The 20,518-nt window shown below is 44.5% G+C and overlaps 1 protein-coding gene and 1 long non-coding RNA gene across 3 annotated transcripts in view; one reads left to right on the top strand and one right to left on the bottom strand.

The window, feature by feature from the left end:
* Positions 1-119, bottom strand: part of LOC144818092 (uncharacterized) — a 131,805-nt gene extending 131,686 nt beyond the window's left edge. The window contains exon 1 of the long non-coding RNA XR_013607041.1: positions 1-119. This is a non-coding gene — a long non-coding RNA (uncharacterized LOC144818092).
* LOC144818091 (mannosylglucosyl-3-phosphoglycerate phosphatase-like) overlaps positions 1-20,518 on the top strand; it is a 799,862-nt gene that overhangs the window by 278 nt on the left and 779,066 nt on the right. Inside the window, exon 1 of one of the 2 annotated variants that reach the window (XM_078675142.1) lies at positions 89-458. The exons of the other annotated variant lie outside the window; for it this stretch is intronic. Within the exon in view, the coding sequence (XP_078531268.1) occupies positions 187-458 (272 nt within the window). The 5' untranslated portion in view covers positions 89-186. Of the gene's footprint in view, positions 1-88; positions 459-20,518 lie in introns of those variants that run through there. 2 annotated transcript variants of the gene reach the window in all.

Below are 20,518 nucleotides of genomic sequence, written 5' to 3'. Positions count from 1 at the left end.
CTTGGAGTACGCGGGACTCGGCTGTAAACACACAAACAACATCCTGGGAGTCCTCCACGGAAAAGTCTGCGCGGGGCCGCTACCGAGTGGAATTGTGGGAGTTGCGGAGACCGCGTAAGATTTCCGGAAGCAGAGGATTTAGCGGGAAGGTTTTTTTTAAATTTAGGCCCCATCTGCGTCGCTTTCATGAACATGTCTGAGGAGAGGACCTCACCATTGTCTCTAAAAGCCGTTGAGTCGTCTCCTACGCCACCGTCTTCTATTGTCTCTCCAACCCAAACGCCATCGTCGTCTCAGACTCCACAGGCTTCGTCCTCTACCGTGTTGTCTCCTGAGCCAGATATGCATTCGACTGAGGAGGAGCCGCAGGGCGCGCTGTACGACTTTACCATCTTACACTTCAACGACGTGTATGAAGTGGAGCCAAGACGAGAGGATCCTGTTGGAGGAGCGGCGAGGTGAGCGTTTGCCAGCGTGCCGTTCTCGATAACCACTCGGCCCTTTTCTGTGTGACAGCGCACAGCAGCATTGGTTAGCACCATATGCCTCCTTATTCCCCTTTCCCTACGTTCTATCGATACTTTCCTTTTCTATGACCATGACCCAGTCTCTAAATCTCGTCATCCTTTGTTTGTACCTTGTTCTGTTTTTTTTTTTTTGCAGTTATAAGTGCTTTTGTTACGTACTACAGGTGTCTTTATCTGACAGTTATCTCCTTTCAGCTGCCCGTGCCTGTATTGTTATACATATGTTGGACCTCTCCAATAAAAATGTGTTCAAATAACAAAAATCTGTTACAGTTATTTGCAAACATTACGACTCCAGTTATGATATTTTATAAGCCAAAATAATATATTTGCATTGGCTATGCTTTTTTACCCAAGCTACCTACCGTGCCTTTCGGAAATTGAGTGTAGAAATTGGAGGGGCTGCTCTCTTTGCGCACTTATACTGGCACCGTTTCTGAATTTTGAGGGCTGTAATTACTTTTTTTTCACAAGTTCACATTAATTTATGTTTGGACCAGGATGATTAATGCATTGAGAGCCCCTCTCTGATAAAGATGAAGGAGTCTCTTTGAAATCAAATAGTCTCCCAGGGTTATACAATCAACCAGGGAAGCCGGGATCGATCCCTGGTTTTCTTGTTTCACATTGCGCAGTTTAGCCACTAAATGGCGTTCACGTTTTTCTGTTTTAAATCTTAGATTAGAGCTTTGTCTTTAGTTTTCTGTGCAGTATATTAAAACAGTGGTTGATAGGCAGCAGCCATATTGTTGTTTTGGGCTTGAGGGTCCAATTGTGGCGTAACTTAGGCCTCCGCAGCCCCTGCGGTGCGGGGGAGGTGGGGGTCAACTACAAGAACCCCACTCAGCACAGTACTCTTTGCCCTGAGAGCTTCTGAATGGACCCAGAGGGGGGACCCTCCATGTAACTTACTGGGGGCGGCGGGCTCAAGTTTCGTTATGCCACTTGGTCCAAGAGGACCTATAGCTGAGCCAGAGTTAGGCATCTGACACGAGCTTTCGGTAGCTTGACCACCTCTTCCTGTACCTGCATTAGAACATACACTTGTGTAGGCTAGAGGTCTGCTGTTCATTCAGTTTGCTTATGTTGCAGCAGGGATGGAATTTGCACCATGTAAATTGTTGGTGCACACTCAAGTACAAGCTGCACTCGAGTGGGTGGCCCTTAACCCCTTCGCTGCTAGGCCTTTTCCCCTCCTGTGCTAAGCCTTTTTTTGGCGATTTGGGGTAGTGGCGCTTAGGCCCCTGTAACCTTTTAACCACATAAGATATCCACGCCAAATTTGCGTCCTTTTCTTCCAACATCATGTGGATTCTAAAGGTGCCCAGGGTTTGTGGATTCCCTTGGAGGGGTCCCAGAAATTAAGCAAAATACAGTAAAATGTTTGTGTTTTTTTTCAGAAAAACAGGCTGCAAATGAAAGCTTCTGGGTTTTCCCCTGCAAATGTTATCAAAAAAGGGTTTTGTGGGGCTGAAATTTCCATTTTCTCAGCTTTTAGGGAATGACAGTCTTTTGTCAGAGAACCAACACTTTTCACACAGTTTTGGCATTTTTCTGGGACATAGCCTATTTTTGCTATTTTTAGAGCTTTCAACCTCCTTCCAGTTAATGGTAGAAATGAGTTTGAAAGCAATAATGGATCCTGGAAAGCTATACATTTTGGAAAAATAGACAAAATTCAGAAAGGGGTCATTTGTCTAAATCCATCAAGGTTTCTTTATAGAAACCCAACAGTTAAATATTGGAATAATTGAAAATTTGTTGAAAAAAACAGCCTTTTGTCTCAACGTTTTCACCTGTAACTTCTTGTAATTTTGACAGCTCTTTGAAAGCAATATACCGTTACATCCGTTTGACCTTCCTGGTTGTGGGGATATATAGGACTTTTCACCAAGAACCCGACGAACCCAGAGCCAAAAACTGAGCAGCAACTTGCAATGGTATTTTATTATTTACCGGGTATAGAGCACTTATTCTTGGAAAATGTACACATGGAAAAATCGGTATGAAAGACACCTATGTATTTCTGAATTAGGTAGAAATTATAGAGTTTAGAAACAGTATATATTTGCACATTTTCATAATTGGGAATACTCATACTAGCATGAGAATTGGTCATTTTTCAAAATGATTGTTTTTTTACACAATGTCTTTCATTGGGAAGGGAGAAATGAATGAAAACTCAATAGGTAATAGTTGATTTACAAATCTGAATTACCCTAAGTCTCCCGTTAAAAACGGTACCTCACTAGTGTGGGTCGGACTTGTGCCTGCGACAGGAAACGGCGCAAAATGCAACGTGGTCACACCTCAATTTTGCAGTTAAAAATTGACCCTTTTATGGCAAAGTGCCTAGCTGTAGTTTTTGCACCCTAGCTCTGCCGACACCTAGGGAAACCTAGCAAACCTATACATTTTTGAAAACTAGACACCCAGGGGAATTCAGGATGGGGTGACTCGACTGCCTCCCACCAGGTTCTGTTACCCAGAATCCCTTGCAAAGCTAAAAAATTGGGGGAAAAACGCATTTTGATCACATTTCTGTGGTGGAAAGTTCTGGAATCTGCGTGGATCAACACATTTCAACCCACCCAGCGTTCCCCCATGTCTCCTGAAAAAAATGGTACTTCACTTGCCTGGGTCTGCCTAGTGCCTGCGACAGGAAATGGCGCAAAACGCAACGTGGTCGCACCTCAATTCGCAGTGAAAACTGGCCCATTTTTGGCAAAGTGCCTACCTGTAGTTTTTGAACCCTAGCTCTGCCGGCACCTAGGGAAACCTAGCAAACCTATACATTTTTGAAAACTAGACACCCAGGGGAATTCAGGATGGGGCGACTCGACTGCCTCCCACCAGGTTCTGTTACCCAAAATCCCTTGCAAACCTTAAAAATTAGGAAAAAAATACATTTTCCTCACATTTCTGTGGTGGAAAGTTCTGGAATCTGCGTGGATCAACACATTTCCACCCACCCAGCGTTCCCCCAGGTCTCCCGAGAAAAATGGTACCTCACTTGCGTGGGTAGGCATAGTGGCTGCAACAGGAAAATGCCCAAATCATACGATGGAGACTTAAAAATAACCTATAGCAAAACTACCTTATTTTTTGGGGGTGGGGGGGGGGCACCTGAGTTTTTGGCCCGGTGCTCGGCGGCAAACTTGGGAAACTACCAAATCCAAACAGTTCTGAAAACTAGACACCCGGGGAGTCCAGGGAGGTATGGCATGCGTGGGTCCCCCAACGTTTTCCTACCCAGAATTCCCTGCAAACCTTAAAATTAGGTTAAAAAACACTTTCCCATACATTTTTGCGTGGGATCTCCGTGCCGGCACAAATGTCCTACCACCCAGCGTTCCCCTTGTTCTCCCGAGTAAAATGATACCTCACTTTTGTGAGTGTCCAAAGCAGAACAGGCTAAAAATGTATTTTTAAGAAATTGTAGCGTTCAGGATTGACAAATAAAGCACAGACAATTCTACTGTTTTGGGGTCGTCCTAGTCACAGGCCTTTGGCCCACCCACATAAGTGAGGTGAGGACAGCATCACTCCACACACACTGCCAGCCAAGCACCAGCCCAGGCTCACCACCAGCCAAGCTCCAATCTCAACACACCACCAGGCAAGCGCAAGACCACGCACACCGCCAGCCAAGCACCAGACCACGCACACCGCCAGCCAAGCACCAGACCACGCACACCGCCAGCCAAGCACCAGACCACGCACACCGCCAGCCAAGCACCAGACCACGCACACCGCCAGCCAAGCACCAGACCACGCACACCGCCAGCCAAGCACCAGACCACGCACACCGCCAGCCAAGCACCAGACCACGCACACCGCCAGCCAAGCACCAGACCACGCACACCGCCAGCCAAGCACCAGACCACGCACACCGCCAGCCAAGCACCAGACCACGCACACCGCCAGCCAAGCACCAGACCACGCACACCGCCAGCCAAGCACCAGTCCACAGACACCGCCAGCCAAGCACCAGTCCACAGACCCCGCCAGCCAAGCACCAGTCCACAGACCCCGCCAGCCAAGCACCAGTCCACAGACACCGCCAGCCAAGCACCAGTCCACAGACACCGCCAGCCAAGCACCAGTCCACAGACCCCGCCAGTCAAGCACCAGTCCACAGACACTGCCAGCCAAGCACCAGTCCACAGACACTGCCAGCCAAGCACCAGTCCACAGACACCGCCAGCCAAGCGCCAAACCATGCACACCGTCAGACAATGGACACTACACGCAAACCAACATCATACTTTAGTTTTTTTTCAATACAAATAAAAAACAAATTGCAAATTGATACAAATCTACTAACACAACAACTAAATCTAAATACACTACACAAATGCCTACTTTGAAACTGAACAATAAGTTTTAAAGAATAGAGCCCAGCCAGTTCACTTTACCACTCATGGATGCTCCCAAAAATTCTTTTGCGTGTGGTACATTCTAAAACAAGCAGGTACACACAGCCCAGGGTTATAAGGACAGTCGGGGCAGTACATACAAACTTCCTTCCGCAAACCTCTTTGCCAACAGACTCTACATCTCCGACTGGGAAAGTCTTTTGAGGTTGTAGGAGGAATTTGATCAGGAAAGTGGCGATCTTTCAATCAGGCAATATCCTCCACCACTCCAACTCTAGGAAGACTTGCCTGTTCCACTAAAACAAGGCTGCCTATTACAGACTCCTGAAACTTTACAAAAGTCATCTTTGACTGAGGACAAGATTTCTGGAACACAACAAAAGCATTAAAGGTTGCCAAGTGGAAAAGATGGATAGCCAACTTCTTGTACCAAATGTAAGCCTTACGAAGAGCAGCATACGGTTCCAACCTCTGATCTACTCTGTTAACACCACCCATGTGCCTATTATAGTCTAAAATGCACACAGGTTTGCGCGCTTCTGCAACCTGACCCCAAACAGTCACCGGTTCAGGGCTTTCATCATGTATGGAAGTCAACATGTAGACATCTCTCCTGGCTGAAAACTTCACAGCTAGAAGCTCCTCACAACGCAATGCACTGCACTGTCCCCGAGCAAGCTTTTGACAAACAAGTTCTTTTGGGAAACCTTTACGGTTAGAGCGGATTGTGCCACAAGCAACTGTGTCCACTTTGGCCAATTCCCTGAACAACCGCACACCAGTGTAGAAGTTATCTACATATAAATGATGGCCTTTGTTAAAAAATCCTCGACCAAGTTCCTACACAATTTTCACAGTCACTCCAAAAGTCGACGGACATCCAGGGGGGTTAATCCTGGATTTCTTACCGGTGTACACCCTGAAATTAGAGACATATCCAGTCCGACTGTCACACAGCATATAAAGCTTAGTTCCATAGCGTGCCCTCTTACTAGGAATGTATTGCCTAAATACCAAGCGGCCCTTGAACAACACCAAAGACTCATCCACTGCAATTTCTTTCCCAGGAGCAAAGATCTCAGGAAATCGATCAACAAAATGATCAATGACAGGCCGAATCTTGAAAAGACGGTCACAATCAGGGTGATCTCGTGGCAAAGCTAAACCATTATCAACAAAATGCATCATTCGAAGCAGAAGCAAATACCTACTACGACTCATGACTGCCGGAAATATAGCTGTTGCCATCAAGGGACTAGTAGACCAATATGAAGCCATTGATGGTTTCCTAAGCAAGCCCATCAAAAAAGTTAAACCCAAAAACTTTTTTATCTCCTCCAAATTTGTGGGAGTCCACCGGGTAGCTCTAGCATGGGGCTTAAGGCTGGCACTGTTCTCCCTCAAAAACTGTTCTGCATACAAATTAGTCCGCTCTACAATCTCTGCCAAAAACACATCATCCATAAACAACTTGAAAAAATCGATTGGCAAAAATTTTTCAGTGTTCACCCTACACCCTGGAACACCAGTAAATTCAGGCAATGCCGGCTGCACCATGCCTGGGGTAACCCAGAGTTCAGAACTTTCAACGACAAGTCTTGCACCCTCAGGCTGCCTCTTGTCTCACTACACCAACTGGAAGTCTAGCAGCCCCAGGCTGCAGCCCAGATGCCTCTTGCTGCACTATCGGCACAGCAATGTCCTCCGCAACCACAGGCACTTCATCCACACCAAAAGTAGCTTCATCAGCACTCAGTATCTTCATCATCAGATGAAGCCATGTGTAGAGAAAACTCACTACCTGAATCTTCACCTCCCACCTCTGAATCAGAGTCAGTCTCTGGACCATGGTCAGAGGAAGAATCAAAAAGCATTCCAACAACTTGCTGAGCAGTAATCCGGCGGCTAGCCATTATCCTCACTAAGAAACGAGTCTGCACAAACAACTCAACAACCAACACTGTGCAAAGTAAGTAAAAAAATGTAAGCCTTTATCACAAAGATCTATATACTGAAAAAATATACAATTCACTTACAAGAGACAGCTACACTCACCAGCACCTACTCTGCAAAGGCACAGCAAATAGGCAACGATATCCCACTAGAAAGAAGAAAAAAAACTTACATCTACAGAAGTACACATCAAGAACAAATGCAAAACATGTTTTACAATCACAAAAAACAGAAACCAAACATACTCGTATTATTACACACTTTGCAAAAAAAACAATTACATTAAAATTGAAAAAAAAGGTCTCTTACCAAACACATGCAACTACACAAACAGTAGAACCACCAGTAACGGAACCGCACACTGCAACAATCTAAAGAGAAAATAAAACAATACATATTAGAAGAAAAAAAAAACAATACACATTACAACAGGCTATGTCACAGGGTATGTCACAAATGGGGTGTCTGTCCCCATGGGGGGCAGAATATGAATCTTTTTAAATTTGGGCCCCCTGGAAGCAACCCTTGCCCAAGGGGTTGCTTCCATTCTGAAAAAAAAGATTTCCCTGGTGTCTAGTGTTTTTTTTGCTCCCTCCAGAGGGCAGAAATGCCAAATTAAGACACTTGAGGGGGCAGAATATATTTAAAAAAAAATATGGGCCCAAGGAAGCAACCCTTGGCCAAGGGGTCGCTTCCTATACAAACAAAAAACAATCCCTGGTGTCTAGTGGGCTGTTCTACCCCCCCACCCCCGGGTCCACAATCAGAAAAAAAACAGCCGATCTGCCCCCAGGAGGGGCAGAAAAGTCTAAAATATTTATATTGCCCCCTGGAAGCGACCCTTGCCCAAGGGGTCGCTTCCTTTAAAAAAAAAAAACAATCCCTGGTGTCTAGTGGGCTTTTCTACCCCCCCCCCCGGGTCCAGATTCGGCCCAAAAAACGGCCGATCTGCCCCGGGGGGGGGGGGGGGTGTCAGAAAAGTCTAAAATATTTTTTAGCCCCCTGGAAGCGACCCTTGCCCAAGGGGTCACTTCCTATACAAAAAAAACAATCCCTGGTGTCTAGTGGGCTTTTCTACCCCCCCCCTGTGTCCAGAATCGGAAAAAAATGGCTGATCTGCCCCCAGGGGGGGGGGGGGGGTGGGGCAGAAAAGTCTAAAATAAATGTTTATTCCCCTGGAAGCGACCCTTGCCCAGGGGGTCGCTTCCTTTGCAATAAAAAAATAATCCCTGGTATCTAGTGTTTTTTTTGCTCCCTCCAGAGGGCAGAAATGCCAAATTAAGACACTTGAGGGGGCAGAATATATTTAAAAAAAAATATGGGCCCAAGGAAGCAACCCTTGGCCAAGGGGTCGCTTCCTATACAAACAAAAAACAATCCCTGGTGTCTAGTGGGCTGTTCTACCCCCCCACCCCCGGGTCCACAATCAGAAAAAAAACAGCCGATCTGCCCCCAGGAGGGGCAGAAAAGTCTAAAATATTTATATTGCCCCCTGGAAGCGACCCTTGCCCAAGGGGTCGCTTCCTTTAAAAAAAAAAAACAATCCCTGGTGTCTAGTGGGCTTTTCTACCCCCCCCCCCCGGGTCCAGATTCGGCCCAAAAAACGGCCGATCTGCCCCGGGGGGGGGGGGGGGGGGTCAGAAAAGTCTAAAATATTTTTTAGCCCCCTGGAAGCGACCCTTGCCCAAGGGGTCACTTCCTATACAAAAAAAACAATCCCTGGTGTCTAGTGGGCTTTTCTACCCCCCCCCTGTGTCCAGAATCGGAAAAAAATGGCTGATCTGCCCCCAGGGGGGGGGGGGGGGGGTGGGGCAGAAAAGTCTAAAATAAATGTTTATTCCCCTGGAAGCGACCCTTGCCCAGGGGGTCGCTTCCTTTGCAATAAAAAAATAATCCCTGGTATCTAGTGAGCTTAATATGCTAAGCTAAGGAAAATCGGGAAGATTCAAGAGGGCAGTAAAGCAGAAGTTGACAGTAAGTGAAGCCTATAAAAGGCAGAATCAAATAAAGAACCAGTCTGGTAAGTGAGTAAATTTGCTCAGGTGTCTAACTCATTGAGCAGGAGCAGAGAAGTCTCTTCTAGGAGAGTATTTTATTTATTCATTTGGAACATTTATTGAGCACACAGCTACCTCCAGCGGAGGTGTCCCGGCGCTAAGGCTGCAGAGAAACAGAACCGCATAGGACGGGCTAGGTGCGGTTGAATAGCCAGGTCTTCAAAGCTTTCCTGAAAGCGGATTCGGGTTCCGGTTTACAGATATGTAAAGGCATGGTATTCCAGACCTTCGTGGTTCTGACCACAAATGCTCTGCCGCCTCTCCTGGCCGTACGAACACTGGGAGTAGTGAGGAGATTTAAGTGGTTGGATCTCAGGACCTGGTCATGCTGGTAGCTTCATAATCTGAGTTTCAAATATGTCGGTCCGACTCATGGCGGCTCTGTATGCCAAAGTGAGTGCCTTAAATTCAGTTCTTCTACTGACGGGCAGCTAGTGAAGATTTTGCAAGTGGGGCGAGATAGAATGACGGAAAGGCACCTTGCAGATCAATCTAGCCGCTGCATTCTGAACCATTTGTAATCTGCGGATCAACTATGCTATGAGACCTAAGTAAAGGCTGTTAGAGTAGTCCAGGCAAGATGTAACCAAGGCTTGAACTACAGTCCTCCTACAATCCAACGGGAGAAAGTGGAGGAATTTCCTCAAGGTTTGCAGCTTCCAGAAACATGTGGAGGAGACCTGACTGGAGAGAGCATTATCGAATTTGAAACCCAGATTCCTTACCAACTCCACTGGAACAGGAGGGGGATTCAGTTCTGGCGGCCACCAAAGCATGGAAGGAGGCTGGACCGGTTAGTTGAAGAAAAGCACCTCCGTTTTCTCTGTGTTCAACTTTAGGTAGTTTTGAGCCATCCATGCCGAGATGTTGCTCAGGCACCGTCTAAAGTTGACAAAAGCAGCCTACAAATGTTCTTTAAAAGAGAAACAAAGGGGCACAGATAAACCTGTGTGCGGTTCTCCCGGAAAGTCCGGAGCCAGGATAAAACCGTAGCCCGAACTCCCAAATGTTTAAGTCTCAGGAGAATCGGATGGGCCACAGTATCAAAAGCTGCGGACAGGTTGAGCAGCACCAGCATAGCTGCGTTTCCCAGAAGTATGGTTTCGCGAACGCTTTCCGCAACTTCCAGGAGTGCCATCTCTGTACTTTATCCTTCTCTAAAGTCGGATTGAGAGTCATGGAAACGGTTATTAAATTCCAGAAATTCAGAGAGTTGACTCTGAACTACCTGCTCAAGAATGTTTGCCGGTGCTGGCAGAAGAGAGATGGATCTGAAGTTTTAATGTTCTGCAGGGTCGGCATCCGGCTTCTTGAGGATAGGCAATAAAAATGCTTGTTTCCATGTCTCTGGATATATACCTAACTTCAGAGAAGAGTTCCAGATTTGGTTCAAGGGGGCATTAAAACAATGGGCCAACATGCTGAAGAAACCAGCCGGGCAAGAATCGCCCCGAGAGCCAGATTTACAGCTCTGTAGTTTGTTAAGGAAAACATCAAGAGGGTGAAACTTTGACCAGGTGTCAATACATTCTGAAACGGGATTAAGCTCATGCAGGGACATGTTAGACGGGAAAGTGGTGTAGATTGATTGGATTTTCTTCTGAAAGAATTCCGAGAGGCCGTTGCAGAGGGTAGAGGAAGGAGTCGCAGAACTATAAAGAGCTGCTGGTTTAGTGAAGCACTGAGCAATTTTAGATAATGCTTTGACTGAGTTGTCGGCCAACTTGATCTTGTGTGAAAAATAGTCTTGCATAGCATTACGATTGAGTCTGTGGAACTTTTTTTAGGGCTTTTCTATATGAACACTTGGCTGCGGGGTCTTATGCGTGTCGCCAAAAGCATTCCAGTTTCTTACAAAGACTTTTCTCTGCCTGAAGTTCCATAGAAAACCATGGGTGGAGTGTTTTTTTTCCTGGAGGATGTTATAGATCTAGGAGGTGCCACCTTATCTAAGTTGTTGGTAACCCAGCTATTGAAGCTGGATATATCTTCATTGGGGTTCCCAGTCAAGTGGAGGGTGGTATTTTGAAGTAAAGGAGTCATAGAAGCAGTATTGACCTTCCTTAAATTTCTCCTTATCTCTGGAATATGCTTAGGGCGATTTGCTGCGGTGTGTAACATGAAAGCTGAATGGGATAAGTAGATGATCCGTCCAAGTCAAAAGTATAGGGGCCTCAACTACAAGGTAGGGGTCATTCGAAAAGATGAGGTCCAGTATGTGGCCAGCGTCATGAGTGGGGGCAGTGACTCTGTGTGTCAAATTAGCTGGAGGGCTTTAGTAAATTTTTCATTGTCCATATGGATGTTAAAATCGCTTAGGATGGTGAGGCTGGCGTATTTCAATGAGAGATCAGCGGCTATGTCACAGAATTCTGATAAATGGCAGCCTGGAGTATTGGGGGGTCTGTACACCAGTATCCCGACCACCGATAGGGAGGTTGAGTTTCTGATACAGAAAGACATAGCCTCTATGATTCATATATGTTCAACCCTTCTACAGGAGATTTTCCAACCCTCCCTCAGAACGATATCCACACTGCCTCCAGTCTTATTGCCACCCCTATTGGCACAAGTCATATCGAAGCCCGCAGGTATCGCTAGCATCAGGTCAGGGTTGAAACTCTCCCTGAGCCATGTTTCAGTGAGAAACAATAAGTCCCAAAAGTTGGATTCCAGGGCAAGCCAAATATTCTCTGCGTGTTCAGGGAGGGACCTCCAGTTAAACATGCCTTGATATAGGAATCCCCGGCCCGGACATGTTTCGTGGGAGGCTCTGGTGTCGATAAACAATCGATAGGCTTCCCGAAGCTCGCCCCAAATTTAAAAGGACAGGAGTTGCAACCAGCTCCAAGATTGGCTAATTCGGAGTCAATCTGTAATTTATTAACACATGTCTTATTATTCATTTTAAGCAATTGCTCTCTAGACCAAGCAATGAGACCCACGGACGTAAAGCGGACAGCGTGGCTGGCGCCCGCCGCGGTCCAGATGCTGACGGGCGCAGATGCGCTTTCCTTTGGCGCGTCAGCGGCGCAGCCCAGCTTTTTTGTTTCCCCATGGCTGAGAAGCTAGAGCGCTAACCCACAAATACGCAGCTTCCGGTAACTCAGTGACTTCCTGACGTGCAGGAACACTGACTTGGAGTATGGTGGTTTCCCTCCCAATGAAGTAAAGAGTAAGGTGAGTCGGCTATAATCGATGCTAGTGGTTTTAAAATCCGAGCAGAGAGAAATTCAAATTCAAAACAGCGATATCTAGTAACTTTCACAACGTTAAAATTCACAGAGCTAAAAATAAAATGCACAAGTGCCAAATGGCAGCCTTCTAGAGAGTAGAAAGGGACATCTGAATCTAACTAGCTCAGCAATGCAAAATTAAAGCATACAATTTTCAACAAAGAACAACACTTCCCACAGCTCTCACGGAGAGGTAACCAATCAGGATCATTCATTTCACGTTAAGATGGCTGTACCCTTCTTAGCATTTCCATCCCTAGCCCTTCTGTCATCTGACATGTCTATGCACTTACTTTTGTGCCAAAATACAATTGCCCCATCAGCAAAACAGACCACACAATTTTTTGTGGGAAAACTGTTGCTAGTTTATTCATACTCTGTTATGCAGTACACAGGTAGGGTTACCTTACAGGTGATCATGCAAGTGCAGCACAGTTTAGGATTAACCGCAGACACCCATCCTGAAACAGTCACCTGCCACCAGGCTTTACATTGCTGTCTTATCATTCATCCAGTGCTGTATATTTCGCATTAGGACTGTGGTCCAAGGATTTTAATGGTTGCTGCAGCCGTGCCACTATGGAGTGAGGGTAAGGCCAACCCCCAGCTGTCAGGATACCAGCTGTCCCTTACGGGATGAAGGGGTCACCGTCGCGTTCTACTCATGGCCCCCTATGGCCTGAGGATCTCCTATTTAGCAGCCACATCTCCACCTGATGGTGTATTTATTACTTTTTATGTGTAAAAAACAAGGACCCCCTGAACACAGATAAAAATTCCTAGGACAGGGAAATAATATAATGTAACAATTCCTAGGCAATTAGAATAAAAACAAAGGGAACTAGTATATGGAGAGGGAGGACATTCAAACCAAATCTTATTCCAATCAAATAATATTTAATATACAGTTAATGAAAAATCACATTTATTTCAATTTAAAATACACAAAATTATTAGACATAAATCGACAACAATTCATAAAACATAAAAATAGTGGCAAGAGAATATTTCTCGACGCGCGTTTCGGCGTGTACAACAACGCCTTCTTCAGGAGCCACAAAAAATGCTGTAACATAACAACAAAAAAGAAAATCTTATTATAAAATTAATAAAACATAATTAAGTTTGCAAAATAATACGGTTCCTACATATACAATTAAACATGTCCTCCACAGTAAAAATACTAGTCCCTAATTATACAATATGTCGAAGAAAAACACCAAGATGCAGCTGGGAAAAAAACTGATATAAGAACTCTGATATTAGCAAGATCTTAAACTACCACAGAATGTACTGACTAACACAGTCTGTCATACAGTAACACATAGCATAAATTCACCGTAGATTATACTACAAAACTATCTCCATTTAATTTTTAAAGGCATGACACTAATTGATAACATAGAAAGTGAATAGTTCCTATGATTAATAGTATACAATACCAGTACATACAAAATGAGCATGCATGCAACATAATGGTCATAGATAAAAGACAACATTGCAGTATGTAATTCTCACATAAGGTTCCTATAGATACCTATAACTAGAAATGTCTGGTAACATAAAGAATGAATGCTTCCTATGATTAATAGTATACAATACCAGTACATACAAATGAGAGTGCATGCAACATCATAGTCATAGATAAAAGACAACATTGCAAAATATAATTTTCACATAAGGTTCCTATAGATACCTATAACTGGAAATGCCTATATCAAGACTCTAACTAAAATAGGTCTCTTATCAGTATTATCGTAAAGGCTACATACAGGGATACAATTACGGACTAACCTAAACTAAAGGATAATTATATCAGGCTTTAAATAAAAAAGGGGCCTCTTATAAGCTATATCATGAACCCTAGATACAGAAATGTAAATACGAGCAGACTTACTTAAAAAGGCAGAATTACATCAGTCAGTGGATTTTTGGACGATTTGTAGAGAGTCCAGAACGTATTACTGCAAGGTTGCCAGAAAGATAAAAACTAACTATTAATACCAAAAAATAAACATAGAAATGATCGTTCATTATTGTTAGTCCAGGAAAGGGAGGAACAAAGAGGATAACACAGTTACCTCACCTTCGTTTCACACAGATGTGTTCTTTAAAGGATTCAATAATGGGGAACTTTTCACAGAGGAACGACCCCAGTCAAGGTAACGTTTCAAACGGGCGGAATGTGCCGGTATTAGAACAGCATATTTACCTACATGTAAAGGAAACATAGTCCCAAGTAAATGTTACTATATATCCCAGAACCGATTAAGGGTAAAAGGCTAACTAAATGACAAATGACTCACCAATAATGGAGAGAACGGGTGGAGTTCTCAAACGAGAAATAGGGTTAAAAGCGGTATTAAAAAACGGGATCCTCCGGTTGATAGCGGGAAAGATGCTGCCGCTTATCTTGATCGCGTGTAATTACTTCAATCTGCACAATGCGCGAAGAAAGGAAAGAAAAACAAACAAAGATACAGTTTGTTTTTAATACGTTCGCGGACGGCAAGGCAAACTCATAGACATGCCGGGGAAGATTTATCGGCACACAAAACACTCACCGAGAATAAAAATACCAAGACGAAATGGCTCAAGATGGCTGGTGGCGTCCAACGTCCGTTGCAGTAATAGCAATTGGGACACGCCTTGCAGCGACTCAAATAGTTTCCGGTCAGAGATCACGTGTAACATGAGTTCAGTTAAATTAAAGGCACAATAACCAACCAAAATGTAAAAAGCATACGCAACTCAAAATAAAAAATATACTATCAATCACGAGTCACGTATCAGATGTGAATTAGATAGCACAAAGGAGGATCAAAAATACAACCAGGCAATGATTCCAAAGGTTGGGAGTACACTAAAAGTAGTAGAGCACCCAACAGATCAGTAAAGGTACAGTTTGAAAGATGATGCCATAGTTGGTATCAAAAAAGCTGGAGCATAATCAATTATTCAAAAAAGGGCATTCTCCCATGGGATTTCAGAATTTAATCCTTTGGAAAAGGTATTAAAAACAAAAATCCAATAGACTTCGCGCTTCTTGCGAATAGCGCAACCGCCTTTACTGTCTGGCACTCTTATTTTCTCAAGGATGCGACACTGGAACTCGTCGGATTTGTGATTTTTTTCCAAGAAATGTTTTACTAATGGTGCCACGACTTTACCAGTTTTGATGGCAGATCTATGCTCGTATTTATTACTTTTTGCATTAGGATCACCCGTAATATGCGCCGTGGCTCAGGTGGCCTACCGTGACCCTTAGTCCCCCTCCTGTGTAGCTCTAGGGTTCATTCATCTCCACTAAATAGCTTTAAAATAGATGGGTTTTAATGAGGCTGTTCTGGCTATTCTGTCCGCTAGGGTGACATGGAAGCTCTAGCCAACTGACTTACCCATTTTTCTTTCTGTTTAGCCCACTTGAATCCATTACAAACCAACATTATTCTCTTTACTAAGCAGATAAAGCTCCTGCTGTCACTCCCCTACAGGTTGAAAATGTATACAGTCGGTAAAATGTGCCACCAAGCGTGTCCGATGGTTGGGCCATGTTACTGTTGTTACTTCAAGTGTATATCTCTACATGCACTCTAGGCCACCTTCTGGTTGTAGATCCAGCCTCTGATATACTATTATTGGTTCTATTATGAAGCAATCCCTGTTACTGTTGTTGCACATTAGGACTTTTAAGGGGCCAGGCCCACTCTGTAGCCTCTGAAATGGTGCACTCTGCCTTTCGCTGTCCTGATAACCCACTTCCGCCCGGAAAATCTTGTGGTCATATCCTTCCGTACTTCCACTTTCTATACTTGTAGTTCGAAGGTATAGTGACCTTCGCGCGTGGACTTGCTAAGATGGGTACCTGTGAAATTCGATGTTGGTCCGTGGTGCGTGGATGGGACACATTCTTGCATGGCTGTGACCTCACCTATGTGACTTATCTATGTGTCAATCTGTGCAGACCTCTTGCAACTCTGTTCTTTCTCCTCTGTGACTAGGCCCCATAACCTGGCCTGCGTTGGTTTTTCAAAAGTGACCGTGGAGGAAGCAGCCATGTGGGGACATTTATTACCCCTAGCTTATTTATTGCACTACTATGTTGACCCTCTTCATACGCCCATCATCAGTGCTTCCTCAGTGTTTTTGTATTTAAAACTTATTACAAGCTATCATCTCTTTTGGGGTTGTATGTTGTCACCGCCCTAAGTGTGAAACAAGTATACCTACTATGTGTTGCTATTTAGCTCATAACTGCAGATACCCACCGTTTTTTTTTTTTTTTGGGCCTTGTGGGGTTGGATGATCAGCTCATGGGGCTACCACAGTGTCCATTGCTAACTTGTGAGGTCAGGACTATTGCAGCCTCGAACGGTGTGACTGCCATAATATCTGGAATGTGAAATTCTGTAGTTGGCTGTCTACACATGCCTACACTTAAGGAGTTCTACTGCTGGCTTTTATTCCAAGACCATGGATCCTGTGTGGCCCACAGTGCGGACCTGTCTACATGTGATTCATAGAACTCAATCTGCATGCCCTACCGTTGTTATGATACTCCTAACAATATCTGCATATTTGGTGCAAATCACTTCAGTTCTGTTTGCAGGTCAGGTTTTTCAATCCCTGTTATGCATCCGGGCGAACTCCTTTTAAAGAGTCTTTGGACCAGGTCAAATGCAAAACAGTCCATCTCCCCAAGAGCAAAATGATAGCACTCTGGAGTTGTGGACTAAAACGCAATGTGTATACCCAAGTCGAGGAGGGGGAGAAGGGTAAAAATGTTGTTACCTCTCTGGCACTGTGTATTAACGTATGGGATCCCAACGACAAATGACTCCTCTGCCAAACTGAGTTGCGGTTGGACTGACTGGATGCACATTGAAAGAAATTATGGTTGTTCGCTTCATGGATGGAACCATGCACACTGACCCAATGTGACATCAAGCATATAACTTCATAACTTCCTTTTTAGGTCTCGCCTAGGCAGCGCGCATGCGCTGTCTCTCTGAGACATCCAGTAATCCATATAGCGAGAGTAATCCAGCCTGCTGCTTGTCTGCTTCTTGCAATTGGATATCAATGTTTCAGTCTGCACTTCCGCCCTCCCTTTTAGTTGCAGCTCCGATTTGTCTCTTTCATTTTTATCGGAAGCAGCACCGACCAACTACAGTTTCATTTAGTTGCAACTGTAGGTATGCGATGTTTAGGGACTACTTGTTATTATGTAGTATGGCTTCCGTTTCAGTCGCAGGCACATAACTCAGCATTTTTAAATCATCATTGTTTTAACACAGGGTTCACGTATTTGTTGGCGATAGGCTGTTGCCTGCGGCCACGCTCATGGTTTCTGGATCAGGGACCACTCTGCATGAATCTTTAATTCATATTCATGCATTAGGAATGTATTGTGCACATCGGGTGTGACTTAGGCTTTATTTTCATGTTTGTTTACTTATTTTACTTACTGAACGTGCTTTCAGTGCTTCAACACCCATCAACTCAGCTTCAGACGCACAGCGCCTGCGAAGCTCCACCCGCTCCTCTCCTTAATGCCATAGATGTTTTTCACAATTTTGTTTCCGCCTCACTTCAGACTCACATCGCCTGCCCCAAGATTAGTGTAGCTACAAAGAACCACCCGCTTCTCCCCTCAATGCAATAAAAGTTTCACACTTTTGTTTCTGACTTACTTCAGACTCACAGCGTCTGCCCCGTGATTAGTGTGCCTATGAAGCTCCTTCCTTCAATGCCATAGATGTATCATACATTTTTTTACCTACTGAACGTGCTTTCTGTGCTCTGACACCCATCAACTCAGCTCCAGAAACACAGTGCCTACGAACCTCCTTCCGCTCCTCCCCCTTAATGCCATAGATGTTTTTCTCAATTTGTTTCCGCCTCACTTCAGACGCACAGCGCCTGCCCCACGGTTAGTGTAGCTACAAACAACCACCTGCTCCTACCCTCAATGCAATTGATGTTTCACACTTTGTTTTTGACTGAACGCGCTTGGCTCTCAGAGGTAGCACAGTTTGAGCTGTCCCATGTTTCTTGGGGTGGGAGGTAGACACGTGGGTGAACCCAGGCTCACAACTCAAAATGCGTGCAGCAGCAATAAATGATTGTCCAGTCATACTTACTTTTATGATTGTGGAAAAATAAGTATTTATATAATACCACAAAGTAAAATACGATATTCACAATCAATATATTCAGTCCCCTGAGCTCAGGACTCTAGTGTTTTATAAGTGGGTCCCTGAGACCCATTCCCTTCCATCTAGCTGTAGTGGTTATTCCCCATTCACTATAGCTGACATTCAGGTTAAACCGAACTAGTAGTCATTCTCCGGAGTCCCACTCTGACTCTCAATTAAAGTCAGAAGTGTTCCAGTGTCATAGCGCTATCTGACAAGCAAGTTCCCCATGGGCCATCTGGCCCGAAAATGAGTCTTACCCACACCAGCAGGATCTGAGTGATTGGAATCTCTAAGTGCACGTCCTTCACGGGCACTGAAGCTGCAGCGGCTGCCTCCAGTAAGTTTTTCACACACGGATAAGAAGAACTGTGGTGGGATGTCCTCGAGTTCCTTACACGATGTCCTGCAGTGGCTGAGTGATTCTCTATGCTCCTCTGAAGCTTGGTAAGTTCCTCCGGTTCCGTCATATGGGTAGAGGGCATGGGGGTTTAATGAATTTGGTGCTGGTCCTCTGTCACGGCCTGGGCCCGCTCGTGTCACAAGGGCGGCCTCCTTCCTCCATTGCTGGCCTTTGTCCTACCAATCTTCTTGCTTTGTCCGGGTGGCCTCCCTGGCATACGGAGCCACAGTTTTTCCACATGGGCTACAACCCGACAAACTTCACAGCGGCTCCACCTTGTATATGGGGTCACAGACTTGATACCGCACACAGGCTACGGCCTGATAGGCACAGCAGCAATCTTGATGGTGTCCCTACCTTGAGTGCGGGGTCACTGACTAGGGAATGTTCACAGGCAATGACCCGTTCAGTGAATCAACGATCACAGCTCACTTCAAGGCGGCCCTCGTCTGGCATACGAGGGTAGACAGGTTTTCCGTGTGCACTGGGAATTACCCGAACTGTGCAGTAGCTGTTTCCTCATATCTTGCTTTGGGGATCCTCTACCCAGGATTCCTCCACTAGACTTCTATCCTTCAAACACTCTCCTCTCTCATATATTTACACTGGTCTTGGTAAGCAGGCAGTGCTGGTGCTCGATGCTACTGAGGCATGTGGTCTTTGATTCCCTTGGTGATGTCCCCTCACCCAGCTGGGAGACTAGCAGGCCTTGGCCCCCCTGTCCTGGTCAGTCAGAAGTCTTGCAGAGCTTCTCCTCCTTGCACAGATCGACTGGCTGCTTGATGGTTGACCATTTATTTATAGTCCATTTCCAGACATCAAATGTGTGTTAAAGTCTGAGTCTTTGAAGTTTCTGTTGGGGGTCGGCTCTCTTTTTAAGTGTTTTATTTATCCTGTGTTCTCTTTTCCTCCAGAAAGCAGTGTGTCACAGCAGCAGTGGCTCCAAATCTGATAGTCCAACAGAATGCCATGGGAGGGACTAGAGGTTCGCAACCGGACGTCAGCCTCCCGTTCACTGATAGAATATCGATGCCCAAATATCCCCATACACAAATATTGATGTAAAAATATCAATGTCAAAAATATCGACATCCTATATTTAAAATTGTAAGTACAAAAATATTGAAACAAAAATATCAATGTAAAAAAATATAGATATACAAAATATAAATTTTTTTAAATTAATGTTAAATATATTAAAAAAATTAACTTGAAAAAATTATTTACATTTAATATACATTTTAACAAATATAATAAAATGAATGTAATTAAAAAATATTTAAACATACATAAAATGTAATATATATGTATTTCCTTTAAAACAATTAATAAACGGTTAATTTTAATTTATTTTATAATGTTATAAATATATACAAATTTACAAATAAATGTATATATTTATATACACTTATAACATAAAATCTAATAAACATTGTTATAAATTAAAACATTAAAATATTTAATAGTCTCTAAAATTACATTTTGCACTCCACTGAGTTGAGTAGGGGGCTGGCAGGAAGTCCTATCAAACAGCGACACATCACTTCCCTGCCCCTGCTCCCTCCTTCTTGTCCAGCCTCTGGGTTTGTTCAGAATGGCGTTGTCCAGTGTCCCTGGCCACATGGCCTCTGAAACCCAACTTCTTCCCCCCTCACTGCCCTCACTGTGGTTCAGCTTGGTGCCTGGCACCCAGCGACAGCAGTTGATGAATTGGCTTGTAGTTCCACCTATCTTTTCTCCTTGGAGGGAAGATCGTCGCTCTGGGA

The sequence above is a fragment of the Lissotriton helveticus genome, chromosome 2_1, assembly GCF_964261635.1.
Source record: "Lissotriton helveticus chromosome 2_1, aLisHel1.1, whole genome shotgun sequence".
NCBI lineage: Eukaryota > Metazoa > Chordata > Amphibia > Caudata > Salamandridae > Lissotriton > Lissotriton helveticus.
This window is presented reverse-complemented; position numbering and strand designations above follow the sequence as displayed.